Genomic DNA, 18,655 nt, shown 5'->3' with positions numbered 1-18,655 from the left:
ATTGAGATCAATGGTAGTCATAATAATAGTGTAATTAAAAACATTTGATTTTGTTATACCTTTAGAATAGAATCTGAACAAGGAATCAAATTGATATTTAAGACTTTAATTACTCAGTTTGAATCCTTACTTAGATTATATTAAAAATGTATAAGAAAATCCTATTTTAATTACTCTTGCATTTAATTGAAAGAGTTGTTAAGCATCTATAGTATTAGCGAAACTGGACTCTAAAGTGAATCGATGGTTTATTAATCTCAAATACATTTTCGGAACAGCAAACGATGCTTACATTGGATTTATTTGAACAGAAAACGATTTATATTGTTGCACGCTCGAGATGGCCCTAAATTGCGAGAACGGTATAATTGTATAAGCTCTTTAATAAGGAGAAACATCTTTTCCCGTAAATATAAAGCACTTAATCTCTTGAATTTTCCTGTTTACAAAGTTCGCCAAATAGAGCTCGTGGAAGGTCTTGAAGCCATTATTTTAGATTAAGTCGAAGTGTCGTGACATTAAACGTCTTCTATAAAAAAAACAACATAAAGTGTGTCGGTAAATGTTTACGTGGTGTGTTTTAATGGTGATAATAGAAGCACAATTTCTTGTCAGCAAAACAAAACATAAACATTCGCTGTACTATAACGTAGAATACTTATCAAATTATTGCGAAAAATTGTACCTTCGAGATAATTGGACTAGTTTGAAACAGAGAAAATTAGTTTTACAGATTATACACGGAATGTGGAAATAGGGAATGTATTTTATACTTACATGCTATTTTATGGGTACGAGGTTCATTACTGTTATTTAATGTACAATTTGAACGAAATTATGATCCATACCAAACGAGTATACTTAAAGTATTTGATAAAAATACTACCTACCTAGACGAATTCGAAGCGCGAACATTTTGCATAATAATATGAAAACGACTAAAAATGCTATCCTTTATATGGCCACGTATAACGTGCAAGTATAATGTGTGTCTGGTTGCAGTTAACGTGACAAAAAGCGCCAAGTCAGCGACAAGTCCATAAGTTATGTTAGGTGTCCGTTCACTTAAGGCTGAGCTGGTAACCCCGGGAAATTTATAGCTCTGGCATGGAGGCTTTCTGACTCGGATATTGTTTTACACCGAACTGCCTTTGATTACCTCGTTAAAACTTAATGAGCTCGTAAAACAATGCGCTAAACGACTGTTTAATAACATTTCGAATGCCTTTATACTTTGGTGCGAATCACTCTTTAAGATGTTTTATTGTTATCGTAAAATTATATAGAACTATCTTCAGTTTTATTAAAAAGTATTTTACGTTTACACACGTAGAGCTAAAATAAAAACCTATCCTTTTTTAGTCAAACTAATTCGATATAGAGTAACAAAACTCTATATCGAACACTATTGTACGAGCAAGCGCGTACAAAGTACAATAATGTGTTTAGCTTGCATTTGTTATGAACCAAATGCATAAAAATATGTTGTATTTTATAAAAAAAAATCAGTACATCGCCGAGGGTCATTAAGAGCACCTCGCATTACTTTATACTCATACGTATTTCTGTTACATAGAAGTTAAAAAATTATATACGGATAACCCGTACGTTTAAATATTTCATCCATATAATATGTAAAACCCACAAGATGAAGAGATAAAAGGAATTTCAAAGGCACCTTCTGACGTCGTTTTCCTATTTATTTGCTGAGGAACACACCCATGTAGTTTTCTTTATTCTGAGGAGCTGCTTAGTGCTAACTTGCTATGTATTCCGTTACCATGTTCTCGAAGTAATTGAGAACTTCAGTGTTTGAATTTTAGCTAAACTGAACACTGTAAATGCTGCAATGAATCTGTAAAGTGAATGTCTGTTTCTCATTTTCAATAATACAACTCAAGATTTAGTTAATGTAATGTCATGTACATAATATTTTAATCCTAAAGAATTTCTATTTACATTGTAAAGAATAAAATTGTCTATGTGCCCAATCAATAAAACAATTCACATATTAAAAATAATACAAACTTCTAAAAGCATATTGTAAAGAATAGTGTTATTAAAATTCCCCAGTCGAGCGTATCTCAAAGAGCTTCAAAGAGCATGTAATTTGAATAGCTCAAATTAAGAGAAATCGTATAAAAGACTTATTGAACAAAAGACAATGTTAAACGTAATGTATCGACGCAATCACGTGTGTCCTGTCCTCTGCAACGCTTATTGGATTGTAGAACTTTGTTCTCGTTTGTTACATCTCCAAGGCGGACAACCCTTTTATTAAAGCACACGTCTTCAAAGACAGGTATTGTCCTATTAATTATAGGAAGAGAGGAAATTTTGCAATCTTCTATAGCGTCTTGCAACTCAATAGCTACGTAGTTATTGGGTTACCAACACGTAACTCGATATACCTACGATTATTAGGCGATTAGTGCTACGTTACGAGCACGGTGTAGGATGAAGTTGCTAAGTAACGAGGTTATATCATAATAATTACTGTAAATCTAGCATAATAATTTTCCTTAATGTTAATTTTATTCAATTTTCATTTTTATTGCTTTGCGATTTGCAAACAAGATTGAATTTTCAGGTTCCATTTTTAAAGAGAACTCTCACTGATTTGACAAATGAAATACCTAAACGGTATTTTATCCTGATGCAAGAAAACGTTCCGACAAAGAGTACGAAACTATTAGTGTGAGCGGTGGATACCGGGGAATAAATTCGTATATTCTGATGAAAACACGTTCCAAAAATGTCTCGTGTTAGCCAAAACGATTCCGGGCGAACATCTCACTTAAATGTAATCGTATCAGGCTAAAAATCGTTTGAAACTCTTAACCGCCGGGGATTATTGGTGGAGCGGGCAGAATCGCACCGAACCCCGCACTACTCTGCCATTAGATGGGCAATTTGTTTGGCTACTGTCGAGTAAGCCTTTAATCTCGCGTCCCACTCGGCTTCAAGTGAGCCCATGGTACATTCAAATAAAGCGCTCATCGCTTTTGTGTAGTTTTTTCCCTTTCCCAAAACGATGCACTTGGAGCTGCGTCGCATTTATTTGTCCTGATTTGGGTCATTCTGTGTGCTATGAGAATGGGTTTTTGTAGAATTTTGTTCATTTTTGTGTTGCGTTCTATTCAAATATGAAGCTTATTTTCACGTGATTGTTTGTATCGTGAATTCGTTTCGTGAATCCATGCAGTAATACCATTGGCGTGGCTAGTGGTTCGCTATATGCGATAAAACGCGTCTGCAATTAATTCAAAATATATATTTAATATGCCTGGATGAAGTAATATATGTATTCTCCTTTCCTAATCTATACATATAATAAAATCGTAGGAAAGTCAAAACTGTACATTGAATATTTTTTTAAAAGAATACATAATCCATGATCTATAATCGATATAGAAGCCAAAAACATAGTTTTTAGAATTTTTGTCTGTTTGTCTGTTTGTCTGTTTGTCTGTTTGTCTGTATGTTTGTCCAGGCTAATCTCGAAAAGTACTGCATAGATTGACTTCAAATTTTGCATGAATATTACTAACAGGTCGGGTGAGGCTTTTTTAAACATATTATCATGCTATCACCTCCGGGGGAGGAGCTGTGAACCTTTTTTTTTCTTACGTATTCCGTGTATTACGACAGCGTACAATCTAAAGACTCATGTTTAAATGTTGGTTTCGGGTAAGCTATGCTATTATCTAGCTTTACACAATAATAAAACCGGCCAAGTGCGAGTCGGGCTCGCGCACAAAGGGTTCCGTAGCAGCAAATATAATAAATTACAGTTAAATCAACCTATCTCAAAAACTATAAGAGATACTTTGATCAAACCAAAAATCGTTGAAAGAGTTAATTAGCATGCATCACCTCTATTTTTTTTAGAATTTTATACCCCGTAGTTATAAAAATAGAGGGGGGGGGACATACTTTTTACGACTTTGAGAGCTGATATCTCAAAAACCGTTCACTTTAAGAAAAATGTTTTTTAGAAAACTTTATATCATTTTAAAAGACCTTTCCATTGATACCCCACACGGGTATGTACATCGAAAAAAAAAATTTCATCCCTCAGTTACATGTATGGGGGGCCCCACCCCCAATTCTTTTTTTTACTATTTAGTGTCATATTTTTGTAGCGGTTCATACAACACATATTCCCATCAAATTTCATCACTGTAGTACTTATAGTTTCCGAGTAAATCGGCTGTGACAGACGGACAGACGGACAGACGGACAGACGGACATGACGAAACTATAAGGGTTCCGTTTTTGCCATTTTGGCTACGGAACCCTAAAAACTATGTCATTTACGTAATTTGGGCAGAGAATCAGTTTAATGAATTTATTAGTATACAAATTTGAAACAGCGCCATCTATGAGATTTCGTAAAAATCAAATCAATTTACATGTTAAAACTACTGAACACAATGTTAAAAATTAATAATTTAAATATAATTATGTTATTTATTTATTTAACTCTTTAACCCATATCTTCCCTTCCCTATAAGGTGCGCTTATAATTCGTGTGAATATACTACATTTTTAAAAGTGAAGGTAGATGTTTATTATTTTAAGTCAAACACCATTACAGTTAATCTAATATTGATTGTGTTCATTGGTTACATTTTTAAAAATCTTCGTGTTTTAAAAATTCGATAACGAGGCGGGACTCGAACCAGCATTCTTTAGTGGTCGAATTTTTTCTATTATAAATTTATTGTTTATGAATTTATATTTATAAACAATAATACAAAAAGGTTAGTTCGTTGATAATTATTATTCCTTCATCATTTACATGTTGTAAGTAAAAATATACTTTGACTGTTAATACTTTTGTTCAGTATTTACCTGTATGATTATTGCTTGGTAATTAATATATTTTCATGTCGTATACCTAATTAAAAACATAAGTTTGATGTGAAACTAGCTGGATTTATTTTTACACACTCACAGTCTTATATTTTGTGTTAATGTTAAAATAGTATTAATAGTGTAAATCATAATATTTTTTCACGATTAAAAATATTTCCTTTTTTCTGATGGTATTGGCATCGAATTAAACCGCGCTGTCGTTTCGTTCACAAAAAGTGAAGTTATGAGGACCGAATATGTAGCCGCCTCAACTTACGGAAACGAGAGTAACCTGCGTTGTCTGTTAGTTATTGTATAGTCGAATTTAACGTTACATGGAAATTGGCATCTAATTATATGAATAATACTTATATTAAATCTGTAGAGGTCAATTCTGTACATGAAATATATTTCCTAAATAACTATCACGAGGTGATTAGGGATCGACACTGACGCCAAAAATTTTTGTCCGTCTGTCTGTCTGTATAACCGTTATAGAAACAAAAACTACTCGACGGATTTAAACGAAACTTGGTACAATTATTAGTATGAAAGAAATGTTCTCCATATTATATAAAAAATATCTCCCGACATCATAATTAATGTCTATCTTTTATGGTTGAGCTTAGGAGTTCAAAGCTTTCTGATTATATTTGTCTACTAGCTGTGCCCGCGACTTCGTCCGCGTGGAATAGTGACTATGGGACCTATGACCATGGGCTCAGGGTGGGGCAACAATAATTGTTTTTATTTTCATGCTTCCACTCCCACGCCCACTCCCAGGCCCACGCCAACGCCCACGCCCACTCCCCTTCACAATTGGTACCTACCAGATCAAAGCCAGGGTAAGCGCCCCACCCAGCCCCACCGTGGCTACGCCCATGCTGAATTACTACTTAACATACAATTATTGAGTAAATACGTACTACCATAAATAATTAAAAGAATTGTTATTAAAATTTCTTACTAAACTGAGCTAAAAAACTTACGTACCAACTTATTAAAGAAAATCAAGAAATGAAATGCCTAACCTACCTATACCAAATAGTTACTACATAATATTGTAATTAAAAATTATGATTAGTATATAATATCGAAAATCAAAAAAGAAATGCCTAACTAATTCTACGTAAAATTTCTTTTAAATTATGTCATATTATTTTTTAGGAACCAGGGGGGGAGAGGAGCAAATTCTATTTCCTTCCTTTCTTAAATGGATGTTTTTAATAATGTATGGTGTAGCCACTGATCAGCTTAATCGATACTCAATTTTTATCAAATCCGGCAACAAATCCAAATTAGATGTTTCCTGTCTCACGCACGTAACTAAAGGCTGAAGAGAGAGAGAGGGAGCACGTAACTTAACCGTTTAGACGAAGAAAAGTGTATAGAAAAAGGAATAAATAATTTCATAAACTTCCCAACGATCTTTAAAAATAAATTATTATATCATTTTTTTCATTCCCACTTTTACCCCTATGTAGGTATAATAAGTGGATGAACCGATTTCGATACAATTTATCTAAGAACCAGCGCGGCGTCGGAAAATATGCTGCCTAACAAAAAAAAGCCGCATCTAATTCGGTTTACCTGTTAGCCAGCTACGGTGCCATAGACAGACACACACACACACACAGAAATACATAGCAGTCAAACACATAACACCCGTCTTTTTGCGTCGGGGGTTAAAAATATAATACGACATAATTTAAAGGACATTTTGTGTGGAAAATTTACCTATTAGAAGTAACCATAATGTTAATTTGACCCCGCCCCCCCTACTACCTCAGCTTACCCCCAAACCCTTGGGGAATTTTGATATGATCATCTGGACATGTAAAGGAATAACTGTAGCGTATAACAGATAAATTACGTTTTATCGTACACTGTACACTGTACAGTGTACAATAGAATGCCTTAGCAAATGTTCGCCGTGATTACTTATAAATTGTCATAACTTTTTTATTTATGAACCGATTGACATGAAATAAACACTAACTGTTAAATGAAGATTACCACAATACATTAGTGAAAACCGCATTTAAATCGGATAAGCCGTTTCTGAGATTAGCGTGCACAAACATACAGACAAACACACAAAAAAATTTTTAACTACAGTTTTGGGTTCAAGATCGATTTAATAATAACCTCTGCTAATTTTTTTCTACATATTTTCATTGTACAGACATCGCTTTTCCACAATTTTATTATAATATGTATTAATGATGATGATGATTGATGATTATAACACTCTCAGTCCGTTTTAACTTAATTTTTATTTACTCGCATCAGTGCCACCTAAAAAATCTTTATATCGAAATTCGAGCAAAGCTAAGAAAATGAGAAATAAGAGTTCTCAAGGATCGTTAGAGGTAAGAGGCTTACTATTGACCGAAAACAACATATTGTGTTATGCCGAGAACCTGAAACCGCTTCACAACGAGAATTGCGGCTCACAGCTGACCGCGAACGGCATGTACTATCCTGTGAGACCGAAACCTTCACTGAGAGGGTATAACGTCTCACAGCTGATCGCAAATGGCATATTTTATCTCGATAATCTGAAACTTTTACTCAATATGAAGACCGATTGACAAATGATAGGGTGCACCATAATATTATTCGATCTCTTGAAGATGAACATGAGCATAAGCAATGACTAGAGTAGGGACGCGAATATTACTATTATTTGAGACAAGATTATTTGAGACAAGTACGATTAATAAGTTTGTTTAATGAAAGATTAAGAATTGAAACTATTTGGTCTCTTGAAACGGACGAATAGCGAGAGGCCCGTCTTACTGTAGACAGATTTCGACAGTCTTAATGACTTAAGAGGTAAACATAGAAGATCAATCTACGAATTCGGTGGTGTGGTCCGACAAATATAAAAGTGGGTTTGCTTATAACCTCACAATTGATTACAGATCATCTTCTGTATAGGCGATATTAACGTAGTATGTTCTTTTTGTAATGCTTTAAAGAGGATTAAGGAGTCGGCTTTCGTTTGAAGATACACCAGAACCTTTGAAATCACTACTTTTAGAGGAACATGTGCAATCTAAACAGTTCTTAGACAATATTCGCTCTTATAGTAGTGCGTTTTAAATGATCCTTTGGTGCTCAACAATTATCAGAGGATCCTTTCATGCTTACTTTTAAGATACAAGGTCAAGTTTATCATTTGATCCCTTTTGCCTGAAGGCCAACCTAAGTTTCTTCAAATATATTTTGTATTCGACTACAACGAATAGTCGAATACAAGAAATCAATATTTCTCGAATTTAAAATATTACAATTTTTCCTACAGTAGGGCGACGAATGTATTTTCGCATAGTAACGGAGGGGAACTCGCGGGGGGTCAAGTGACGCGGGCCACGTACCACAAACATGCTTAGTTTGTTGTACCGAGCGCGAAAGAAAGTCATCGTGTTTTTAGTAAAATTACTATGTAAACTAACGTAATTTAATACTTAGGTACATATTATATAATGATGTGCTCAAACTGTTAATCTACATTTAATTTAGATTATTATTTGAATTACTAAGTAATGTAGAATTTAAATCAAATTCATGTTTTCCTCAGATTTTCTATGTCCTCCGATTTTAAGATTTTCTTATCAGAGTATTCAATTTTAATGTAGTTTATTTTTATAAGAGACAATTAAGAACATTCAAAAATAAAGTGTCACGTATTTTTTTTAAACGACGAATGACGAAAAACGACGTAATCGCTGACGAAGTCGCGGGCAACAGCTAGTTTGGTAATAGATTCAATACTGACTTTGTATACAATGCTATTATAGATAAATCATGTCGAAAATCCACAATCCTAAAGTTTCTTCGTTTTTCACAAACTTTATAAATCCTTTACGCATGTAGCAGTTTACACTGGAAGTAAATAAAATGCGACTTCATACGTTTATTGTTGCGAATTCGTACAAGATAAATACGGGCCATTGCAATCTACCCTCGTGTGAACAAACCGGCACCAGTATCAGGTGTTGGCATAACAAATGGAAAGTGTTTCTCGCTTATGTAACACATCAATAACTTAAGGGCTCGCTCCAACCAATTGCTTACTTGCGGCTCATTATTTATTTAAACGTCTACGCGTATCCCACAGGCAAATGAGTTCATGGATATATTAAAGATTTAGGGTTAATCCTTTTTGATCTTTTGGAGGAAGCGTATGACCGTGTGAAGTTAATAGTCAAGGTAGGTATATGTAGTGTAATAGACTTTTAAGGAGGGAGAGACAAGGAGGTCAGTAGTTTTTTTTGGAAATGGATCAGAAATTAGTTTTAGAAAATATAATTATAAAATTATATAATTAAAGTAGATTGTAGATACTAAAAGTCACAATTAAATAATTTCTTTATATTCAAACAATCGTCATAAATCATAATAAACAACAAAATATTCGTCATTTTATCAGAGAATATCTCCCTGAGGCGAGGTTTCCTTCCTAATTATTAGAATACATCCATTCAAAATATAAAAACAAGGACAATATTCCATAATCTATCGTTAAATTGTAAAGAAAAAGAAAGCGAAAAGGAATCAATAACAAATAAAGCAATATCAATTGAAAGTAAATATTATTTTGCACGTTTACAAGTAATGAGGTTAAATCTTGAAGCAGAGTGCGATTGCGGGAAAAATGGAAATTGAATATAGGGACGTGATCGCGATGTTAAAAGGCGCTTCTGTTATCGTTACAGATGAATTGGTAATTTATAGAACCATTAGAAGGTGTAATGTAGGTAATTTTAGCTGTAATACGACTTTAAAACATTTTTGTTGCGTACCTATAGTCTTCTGCTCTTTTATGAAATGTCACGAGTTTTGAAGCTTACAAATAGAAATAAAAATATGAAAAACAACCATCGAGCTTATACTGTTACAGAAAACAAACATTTTTATTCTAGACTAGCTTCCGCCCACGACTTTGTACGTGCATCCCCGTTTTTCCCCGTTCCCACAAGAATTTCGGGAAATCCTTTCTTAGCGGATGCCTACGTCCTAACATCTACCTGCATGCCAAATTTCAGCCCGATACGTCCAGTGGTTTGGGCTGTGCGTTGATAGATCACTATATCAGTCACCTTTGAGTTTTATATATATAGATAAACGCTACATATCTTGTAAATCCTGGCTGATACTTATAATTACTTAAGTACTCTAACAATACAGTCAATAACATTACAAAAGTAGATTTTCTGATTGATTGTCATGATTATAACATAAAAGAACTTATCTTTTCATTTAAGCTTCTGGATCAGTTAGGATTTATTTTTATTAGGAACGAAAATGGTAAAATACTTACAATAGAACGGGAGGATTAGTAGATTGGATTGAAAGAGGTTGATAAGGGTACTTAATCCAAACTTAATCATATATCTGATTCTATTACATATGAAATTCAATGATTTTATTAGATTTAGGTTAATTAATCTCATTAAATAACTACCATACGACAATCTCAAGAGTCAGCGACCAGTTTTGTAAATGTAATTTGACACTTTTCTTGAAGAAAGTATTATAAAAGTAAACGAGCAGCAACTAAGCTTTTATATAAAATAATTGGAATGTCAACATTAATGAATGTAAAATAGACGTAATTGGCGGGAGGGACAGATTTTGGTAAGATAATTTTTAATGAGGTACGCTATATTAAATTATGTTCTGATTGTTAAATTCAACGTAATCCATGAAATTGACGCAGTGCTACGAGAATTAAAAATAATAAATCTCATTATAATCTCTAATCTCTAATGAAAATGCTTCACACACGTTAACAACATACCTTTATCAAATTGATCACTATAATTAAACTCGTCTGGGCGAATAGTTTGTATGTTCGAATCGTAATCTGTTTGAAATTGCGGCCAGGGATGTTGACCTTTCACGAGGGTTTTTTCGGGCCATTGCACAACAAAATTGCTTCGTCATCACGGTGAGCTATGTATATTTCACACCAAAAATGTTGGGAAATTTTTCAATTATTTAATTTCTCTCATACGATACAATACGCATCGAGATCCAATCACGTCCAATAAACGAAAACCAAAGAGTATTTGTTTCATTGTTGTTGACATTTGTTTAAGAGAATTCGGATCGTGTTTGTTTACTGAGAATTGAGTCGAAGGTATGCGATGATTGTCAATAGAGAACACAAACCGATACCTACAAGTAAATATAGCCTATAGTTAAGGAAAATTCTGTTATCCTTGAATGTCTCTCTACACATGAATAACATAAAGCTGATTAGAAAATAACAAAAATGATTGATGAATATTATTGATTGGACATTAACCTAACCATTTAATATTGGATATTTTATTGATTTCGTTAAAAAGTGCGTAGTGTGATTATTGTCATACGCTGCAGAATAAACTGCTCCAAAGGTCTTGCGTCGTATATTTAGTAGTTGCCTGGGTATATTATGATACCTATAAATATTGAAACAACGGCTTTTTTTTCGAAAGCGGAGCTCTTCTCCAAATACTTGTTTGATGTTTCTAATAATTAAAAAAAAATCTCCTCATTTGATTGAGGAGGGAAGCATTTAAACTTGAAGACTGACTCTAATTATAGACTCCAATTAACAAATGTGAAACTTTTGCCTTCTCGCAAAGGTCAATTAAGAAATGTCGTGTTAAGAAAGCGAATGGTAATTAGTTTAATTTTACTTCCGTCCTGGGTTTAAACTACTGCTTACCTATCTATAATGATTCGGAATATAAATGAGAGCCGTCATTAGGAAACTTTTAACATAATGATGAATCTTTTCTACGGATTCAACGATTGCATTTTTATAGAACGTGATGTTGGTATATGTAGTAAAAAAAATATGTTATTGAGGTGGAGCGCGCTAGATAAAAAATATGAAATTGGAAGAACATTAATGAGATATGAATTTTATTTAAATAGGCGCCATATTTAGTTCAATGTAAAATTGTATTTTGAATTTAAATTGTTGTGATGTCATACCATTTTAGTAACTGAGCAATAACTTACATTGTATTTTTATTAAAAATCATATTTATAGTGCATTTTCCCTCATAAACTTTCGATGCATTAACCGCAGCGCAGAAAACGGCAACATAGAGGTAGTAAGTTATAGAATATCCATGTTACATGGATATTATATCTGTTTCGTCTAAACTTTATTGGTGCTACATTTCACGTTTTGGCAAAGACTTTTGTAAAGCTTGCGAAACTTTCAGTTTACTGCAGGATTCTTCATTAATACTTTTGACTATTTACGGCTCTGTATTGTTGGGGAAATATCTTGTATTTTCTATGAGATTTTCCTTAGCAGTAAAATATTTCTATTGGATAATCAGTTGCAGAAATAATCTTAACAATTTGCTATTAACCACCATATTACCGATTAGGTAAGTATCTTCATTTCAAAAATACAACATTGAAGATGAACTTTCGAAAGCTGAATAAAAGCCCATAAATATTTTAATGCCTCCTGAGACAGCTGTCAAAGAGCGAATGCAGATCCGAGGGGTCCTGAGTCCTGGGTTCGATTCCCGGTGGAGATAAAAACTCGTCTGCCATTAAAGATGATCAGTGAATCCTGAATCAGATATTTGATGTTTATGTTTCCTAAAGAATTTCATTTTCAGTGATTTCTTTCGACCAGTTGTTTATTGAATTTAATATTTTAGTTTTATAGCATTCAAATGTTTTATACTTACTATAATTGTTGATTACTTACCGTTAGAAACCCACCAATTCAGCAGCAGTCTTGCCTGCTCAAACATTCGGTACTTAATATAACTAATAATTCTTAAATAAATTAATGATATTAAAAACTTCATTGATTAAGAGTTGAAAACCATAACAGTATTTACAAGATATACCATTACCCAATGTATGAAAATATTAAACGAACGACGTTCGCATAAGATAGTGGACAAGCAAAGTTAATTAGATTTTGTTCAATAAATATGGCAAGCTGTTATCATATTTGCGTTATTTGTCCCAGAATTTGATACGTTTGACCTAAATATCAATGACAGGGCTCATTAGATCGTAGTGTACATAGAATGTTCTAGCTATATGTTGTAGGTATAGCTTGTAATTGGCATCAGTTTTATATAACAAGTGAGTGCTTTCGTCTTGTTACTTCTAATTAACCAAGACTAGTATCAAAGTGAACGCTCACAACAGCTTTCAAAGGACAAACAATGTTTTCACGCTCGACAATAATTATGTTTATCTTTGTTTTGTGATATTTGGTGTTATGTTTTATTGAAGCGATAAATAATGCGTATTTGATTTTCGTGAGTGGGTAGAACGTATTTTTATATAATATTGTTCTTTAAGAAATAAAAAGAAAAGAAATATGTATAATGTCAAAAATGTTTATAATTTAAGTGTATCAGTTACAAACTAAGATTACAAAATAATGTTTATTATACGTAAGCACTAAGCATACCATATTTATACTCAGGGAGATAAAACACGAGCGCACAACATAAAATTTTTTAGTAATTTTATAAGATAACGCACAAAATATAATCTTTTTAATATCTATATAATTTTATAAGATATAGTTTCATTATAAACTTGATTTGATACGGAACAAATGATTTAATTACTGTGGTATACTACTGCGTATTTCTCGTTACAAAAATTATCACGGCAATTTTCGTTCCATTTTTTTTAATTTTCGAGACCTTTCAATGATTTACCAGTACTGTGCATAATGTTTACTCGTATCTTAAACGAAACACGTTTTGATTAAAAAATATAAATCGCAATGTTAAACGTTGTATACTCAGATGCATAAGAAACGAGAATTCAATTATACAATTCAGCAAGCAGTAATTGGGGCCGCGCCAAAATAGATTTTTCAGCTACACTTTTGCTCTAATTTGTTGAGATGCAGTTAATACAGTGGATGTTCAGTGAAATGAAAAGGTAACAGTTGGAGCATGCTCGCTCTGGGTCATGAATAATACATAAATCCCTAATTTAAGAGAGACGTGTGTATCGCCGAGAACTCTGCCATTTAGTCTTGTTGATGGAAACTTGCTATGCTACTCTAAGATTAAGATCTCTTGAGATGTTATAATTATGGAACTCTTGACTTCGATACACACGTAATATTAAAATCGAATTACTTCAAATTCTAAAAAGCGTTGCTGTATGAATATTTTGTACCTATTACAATTTAACTGCTCCGAGTTGAAGAAAATATCTACTATCAAAATAAACTAGGATAACTAATGAAAAATTATGTTTGCTATTTTTTTTATTTGAGTTGTTTTAATGAGTAAATGAAAAGGTTTCACTTTTCATGAATCTTGTAATAAATCAACGATAAAACTATTTCATTATCCGTCTAATGAATAATGCCTATCTAGTTTCACTGAGCCTTATAATTCCGTGTAATAAAATAGCTAAATCCCCAATTAGAGGACTTTTAACGAACTCCAGGGGACCCCGTAAAAGTTAAGCTTAATTCGGATTTGTTCAATTGTTATTATGGAAATTTGGGCCGAATATGGCCGCTTGGCGCTTTTCCCGAGTAGATCTTAAAAATAAACTTGGAAATTTTGTGCGGGCGGATCCTCGGTTAAAGGATTGAATATTTGCCGCACCCGCATATAGCTTGAATTGCGTTTCTTTGAGAGAAATATATATAGGAGTGTATGAAACGTGCATGAAACCTTGCTGGTAAATAGGCGGATTGATCGTGTCGAGCGACACCTGACTTTTATAGAGAAACCCTAACATATTCAAAATGCCATGCACCATGTTACCTATCTTTATAACTATTCTGTAAGTGATATTCTATTTTTGTTGTTTTTACTAATGATGTTTTGCCTTGTTATATAAAGAATAAAAAAAAGATTTCTAGAGGCTACGATTTAGATTGTAACCTCTAGAAATTCGATGTTAGATCAAAGATGTTTAAAATAACTCAAATTCGTTCAAATTAGTGATGCTATTTTTATTCATTCGATATATTAAATTACATAATATGAAAAATATGGATAAATCATAAAAAAAAATATTCTTCGATATTAATTGGCATCCGTTTCTGCTTTGATTGATGTAGAATGTAGATACTTCTTTTATTTTATATCAATAGTAAAAAGAGTTTCTTTTAAAGAAACCTCAAAGGATCGCCTTGAAGGAAGTTGAGAGAAAAGCAAAGGCGAGCGTTCCTAATGGAAAGTTTAAAGGCGCGATCGAACCGATAAAGCTTCACTGCAGTCTTGGCTTTCAAGTTTGTACTCTATTTTGTTAATTCACAGTATTCCCTTACATCCAATAGTCGCTTTAGATTATCTGGAAACTTTGTCTTCATTATTTTATCTAAATAGGACCATTTGATTATTAAATACCGGTGAAATAGAACATGAAGTTCATTGATACAAGTTTATAATATCAAGTGAACTGATTACTATCTAATCCAATCTAGACTTGCAAAATTTCATAGTTATTATAACTATGAAATTTTGCAAGTCTAGATTGATAAAGGTCAAAATTCAATTTTTGTTCCACATAATGAAGCGAAGAACAAATTAAATTAATTATTCATTGCTACAGAATTCGTAGCCTCTCAATGCTTGTGTATTTCTAGGCATGTTAATGTTAGAACCCAGATGTTTGAATAATTGATTTTGTTTCAACAATCAGTACGCTCGTCGAATCTACTGAAGCATATAATATGTTTAATAACAGACCTTTTGATTTGTGGATGGATTTTGACGGTATGCATATTTGATAAATAATTTGTAATAGTGTTCACGTGTTAGCTCGCTCGCATATGCAAAGTAATTAAGAGCCACCAATATAACCGCCTGCCACCCTAAATGATTGAATTATTCCCGTCTGTGGCCATGATCTCATAATGGAGCGAAGCAAGTAAAAAGTATTTGATATGATTTTATGCAGTTGAGTTGTGAACCTGTGAAGCTGAAAGAAATTAATTAAATTCGTCGCAATATAAATGGTATAAAGGATTGAAAATAATACAAACAAATTTGCTCATTTTGTCTATTTCATATAACAAACATTGGATCAAGGTTTCGTTCCATAGATTCACCTATTTTATTATAATTATTGTACAACTATTGTGCTATGTACATCTACAATTTTGGTTTACATTTTGCTATAAATAAACTATATGTATAGTATGTAATTAAATTAAATATCAATACAGAAGCATACATGTAATGATATTTCACAACAATTTCTCTTTAGTCATCTAGACCTCTATTATATTTTTGCATCGGATTTTTGTTTAAGTTAATGAAATAAAATACAGTTTGTTGTTTCGTACATTTTTTAAATCTCACATCTGTACAAATCACACTTAGAAGAAGCAACATTTAGAGTGCATATATAATATCATAAATAAATAATCTGCTCTACCTACATTACAACGATTAATAAAAGTAAAATGTCCATATTTACTGAATTGTGTGGAGATAATAATATGTCCTAATCTTTTACTCGTGTCGACTTCTGTAAATATCGCGGCAAAATAATAACATTATACCTTTATGGTACATAATATTCTTCTTTTTGTGATAATTCTTGTTCCTTGTGAAATAATTTCAAGTATCATTAATATTTCATGAACTTTGAGCTGTGCTAGTTATTTACAAAAGTCGAAACATAAAAAGAAAGGCGTATTGTTGGATACATAGCCAGTCGGTGATTTTCCTGTGGTTTACATCAAGTGCACTCTAGAAAATAGCCATTCAGTAAGAGTCAGGTATATACACTTTCAATTTGTTAATGCGGAGTTATACCCCATAAACTACCTTGATTTACGTTGTGCATCTGACAAATGCAACGACATGAGATGCAAATTATACTATACTACGAACATTTATGTTTATAGTAAGAGCCTCAGTAATAGCAATATAATTGTCGTTTTTATTCTGTGTGTAAGTAGGAATTAGACTTATCATGGTAATAAAATACAGGGCGAAAGAACTATGCCGCTAGCAATTTGCGACGATAAATCAAAAGCCTAAATGATTCTTAAATAAATGAAATTAATTGTAACAAAAGTTTATATTTTTATGCCATTTTAAATACATATTATGATAATAAAACGAATAATATACCCAAATACATTTAATTTCTGCTTTATACATGGAGGTGTGTTCTTGATTTAATTTTAAAAATACTAATTGACTTTCTGTACTAATCTATACGTGCGAAATTTTGCTTTACATCAGTCAATCGGAAATATTAACAAACATTTTATAATGACTAATTATTGTGTAAAATTTAAAAAAAACGTAAGATCATGTGAACCAATGAAAGCTATTTTATCATCACCAATTCTAATTATTATTATAGTTGCTGAATTGCCATCTCACTCTGACTAAAAATAATAATTTAATATACCTTTATTTTATAATCCCTATATTAGGATTATAAAAATAACAACTGCTAGAACAACGAAAAAGTAACGAATTGAATACAGCTTATGTAGATCCGTAAAAATAAAATAAACATTGAGTTTTTTATTTAAAATTAAAATCGTAAGTCCTTACCCTGTAGATAAGACCCTGTAGGTAACAGATTTACGATTTTATTCAATAGAATCATAAATTCTTGGAGATTAAATAATCGAACATATAAAAAACATACTTCGATGAGCATTTTAAAAGGTAAAAAAATTATTAAACGTGAATTATGGCTTAAAAGATGTATTGATGTATTGACAACAAAATGCACGCCAAACCATGAGTTACAGTTTATGCGAAAACACGATAAATAGGGATGGTAAAATGCATACAAATACAAACAATAGTTTTACAACCATTCCATTTTGTACGAGTTACATTGTTACAATCGCACTTCAATACCAGAACTAATAGTTATCGCGATATGGATTGTTTACTTGCAAATACATTTCCACCCCCATTTGTCATTTACAACGATTACCACAGATACGTTAACACAATTCACATTTCATGTTATATGTTATTACTTACGGGTACATCGAAAACGCTATGTACTTACGAGCTATCTTTACAAAGACGTGTGTGGTACAAAAAGTTTGTATATCTAACAACCGTTCGTTTTTAACTATGTATGTAAATGCACTTTTTAGTGTTTGTTGCGGAGGAGCCACAGGGAGCAGATAAGTAATTGCACTAGGATGTTTGTGGCGAGGTGGGAGGCGCGCGCGGACGCGGCCGGCGCGGGGGTCGGCGGCCCCAGCCTGTTGTTGGCGCGCACTACTTGGGACCGCCAGCGTATCGTGTACAGCGGCTGTTGTCGGGACAGAGCCACCAACCTTGTACACAAAAAGCTGACGTAAATAATCTATACAATTGTATGGAAAATGTGGGTAAATAATCATGCATATGTTAATCTTCGTCAGCATACAAATGTACCTTCTAAATATCCCATACTAAATTTCTCATTTGATCCGTCACTATTCATTAATACTTAAATAGTAGATATTCAAATATAATATTTAAATGATTATCAAATAAAATTATAGTAAGAGAATGAAAGATGAAACATGTTATCGATAAAATGTAGAGACTAGAGACTTTGCTCTATAAATTCAAAACCGACACAGACAAGTACATCGTTATTCAAGATTTACGAATGAAAATGTCATTTCGGAAACCCTCCACGTACGTCATGGAATTCGATCTAATATGTACAAAAAGATCTCGGAACCGTGAAAATACTTAGCTATAAAAGCACGCGCTTTCAGGGATCGACTCGGTCGAGTAACGTATTAAAGCTTAGGGCCATTCATAAATAATTTAACACAGGGGTC

The 18,655-nt window shown here is 32.7% G+C and overlaps 1 protein-coding gene across 4 annotated transcripts in view; it reads right to left on the bottom strand.

The window, feature by feature from the left end:
* Window positions 1–15,898: 15,898 nt before the first annotated feature.
* LOC149907883 (uncharacterized) overlaps window positions 15,899–18,655 on the bottom strand; it is a 49,386-nt gene continuing 46,629 nt past the window's right edge. For all 4 annotated transcript variants that reach the window (XM_090103000.1, XM_090103003.1, XM_090103001.1 and 1 more), the window contains exon 18: window positions 15,899–18,157. In XM_090103000.1, the coding sequence (XP_089959126.1) occupies window positions 17,968–18,157 (190 nt within the window). In that variant the 3' untranslated portion in view covers window positions 15,899–17,967. The remainder of the gene's footprint in view (window positions 18,158–18,655) is intronic.

Source organism: Colias eurytheme, chromosome 6 (assembly GCF_061535395.1).
Source record: "Colias eurytheme isolate Ceu_HAF_F1 chromosome 6, ilColEury1 Martin Lab GWU primary, whole genome shotgun sequence".
In the NCBI taxonomy this organism is placed as follows: domain Eukaryota; kingdom Metazoa; phylum Arthropoda; class Insecta; order Lepidoptera; family Pieridae; genus Colias; species Colias eurytheme.
This window is presented reverse-complemented; position numbering and strand designations above follow the sequence as displayed.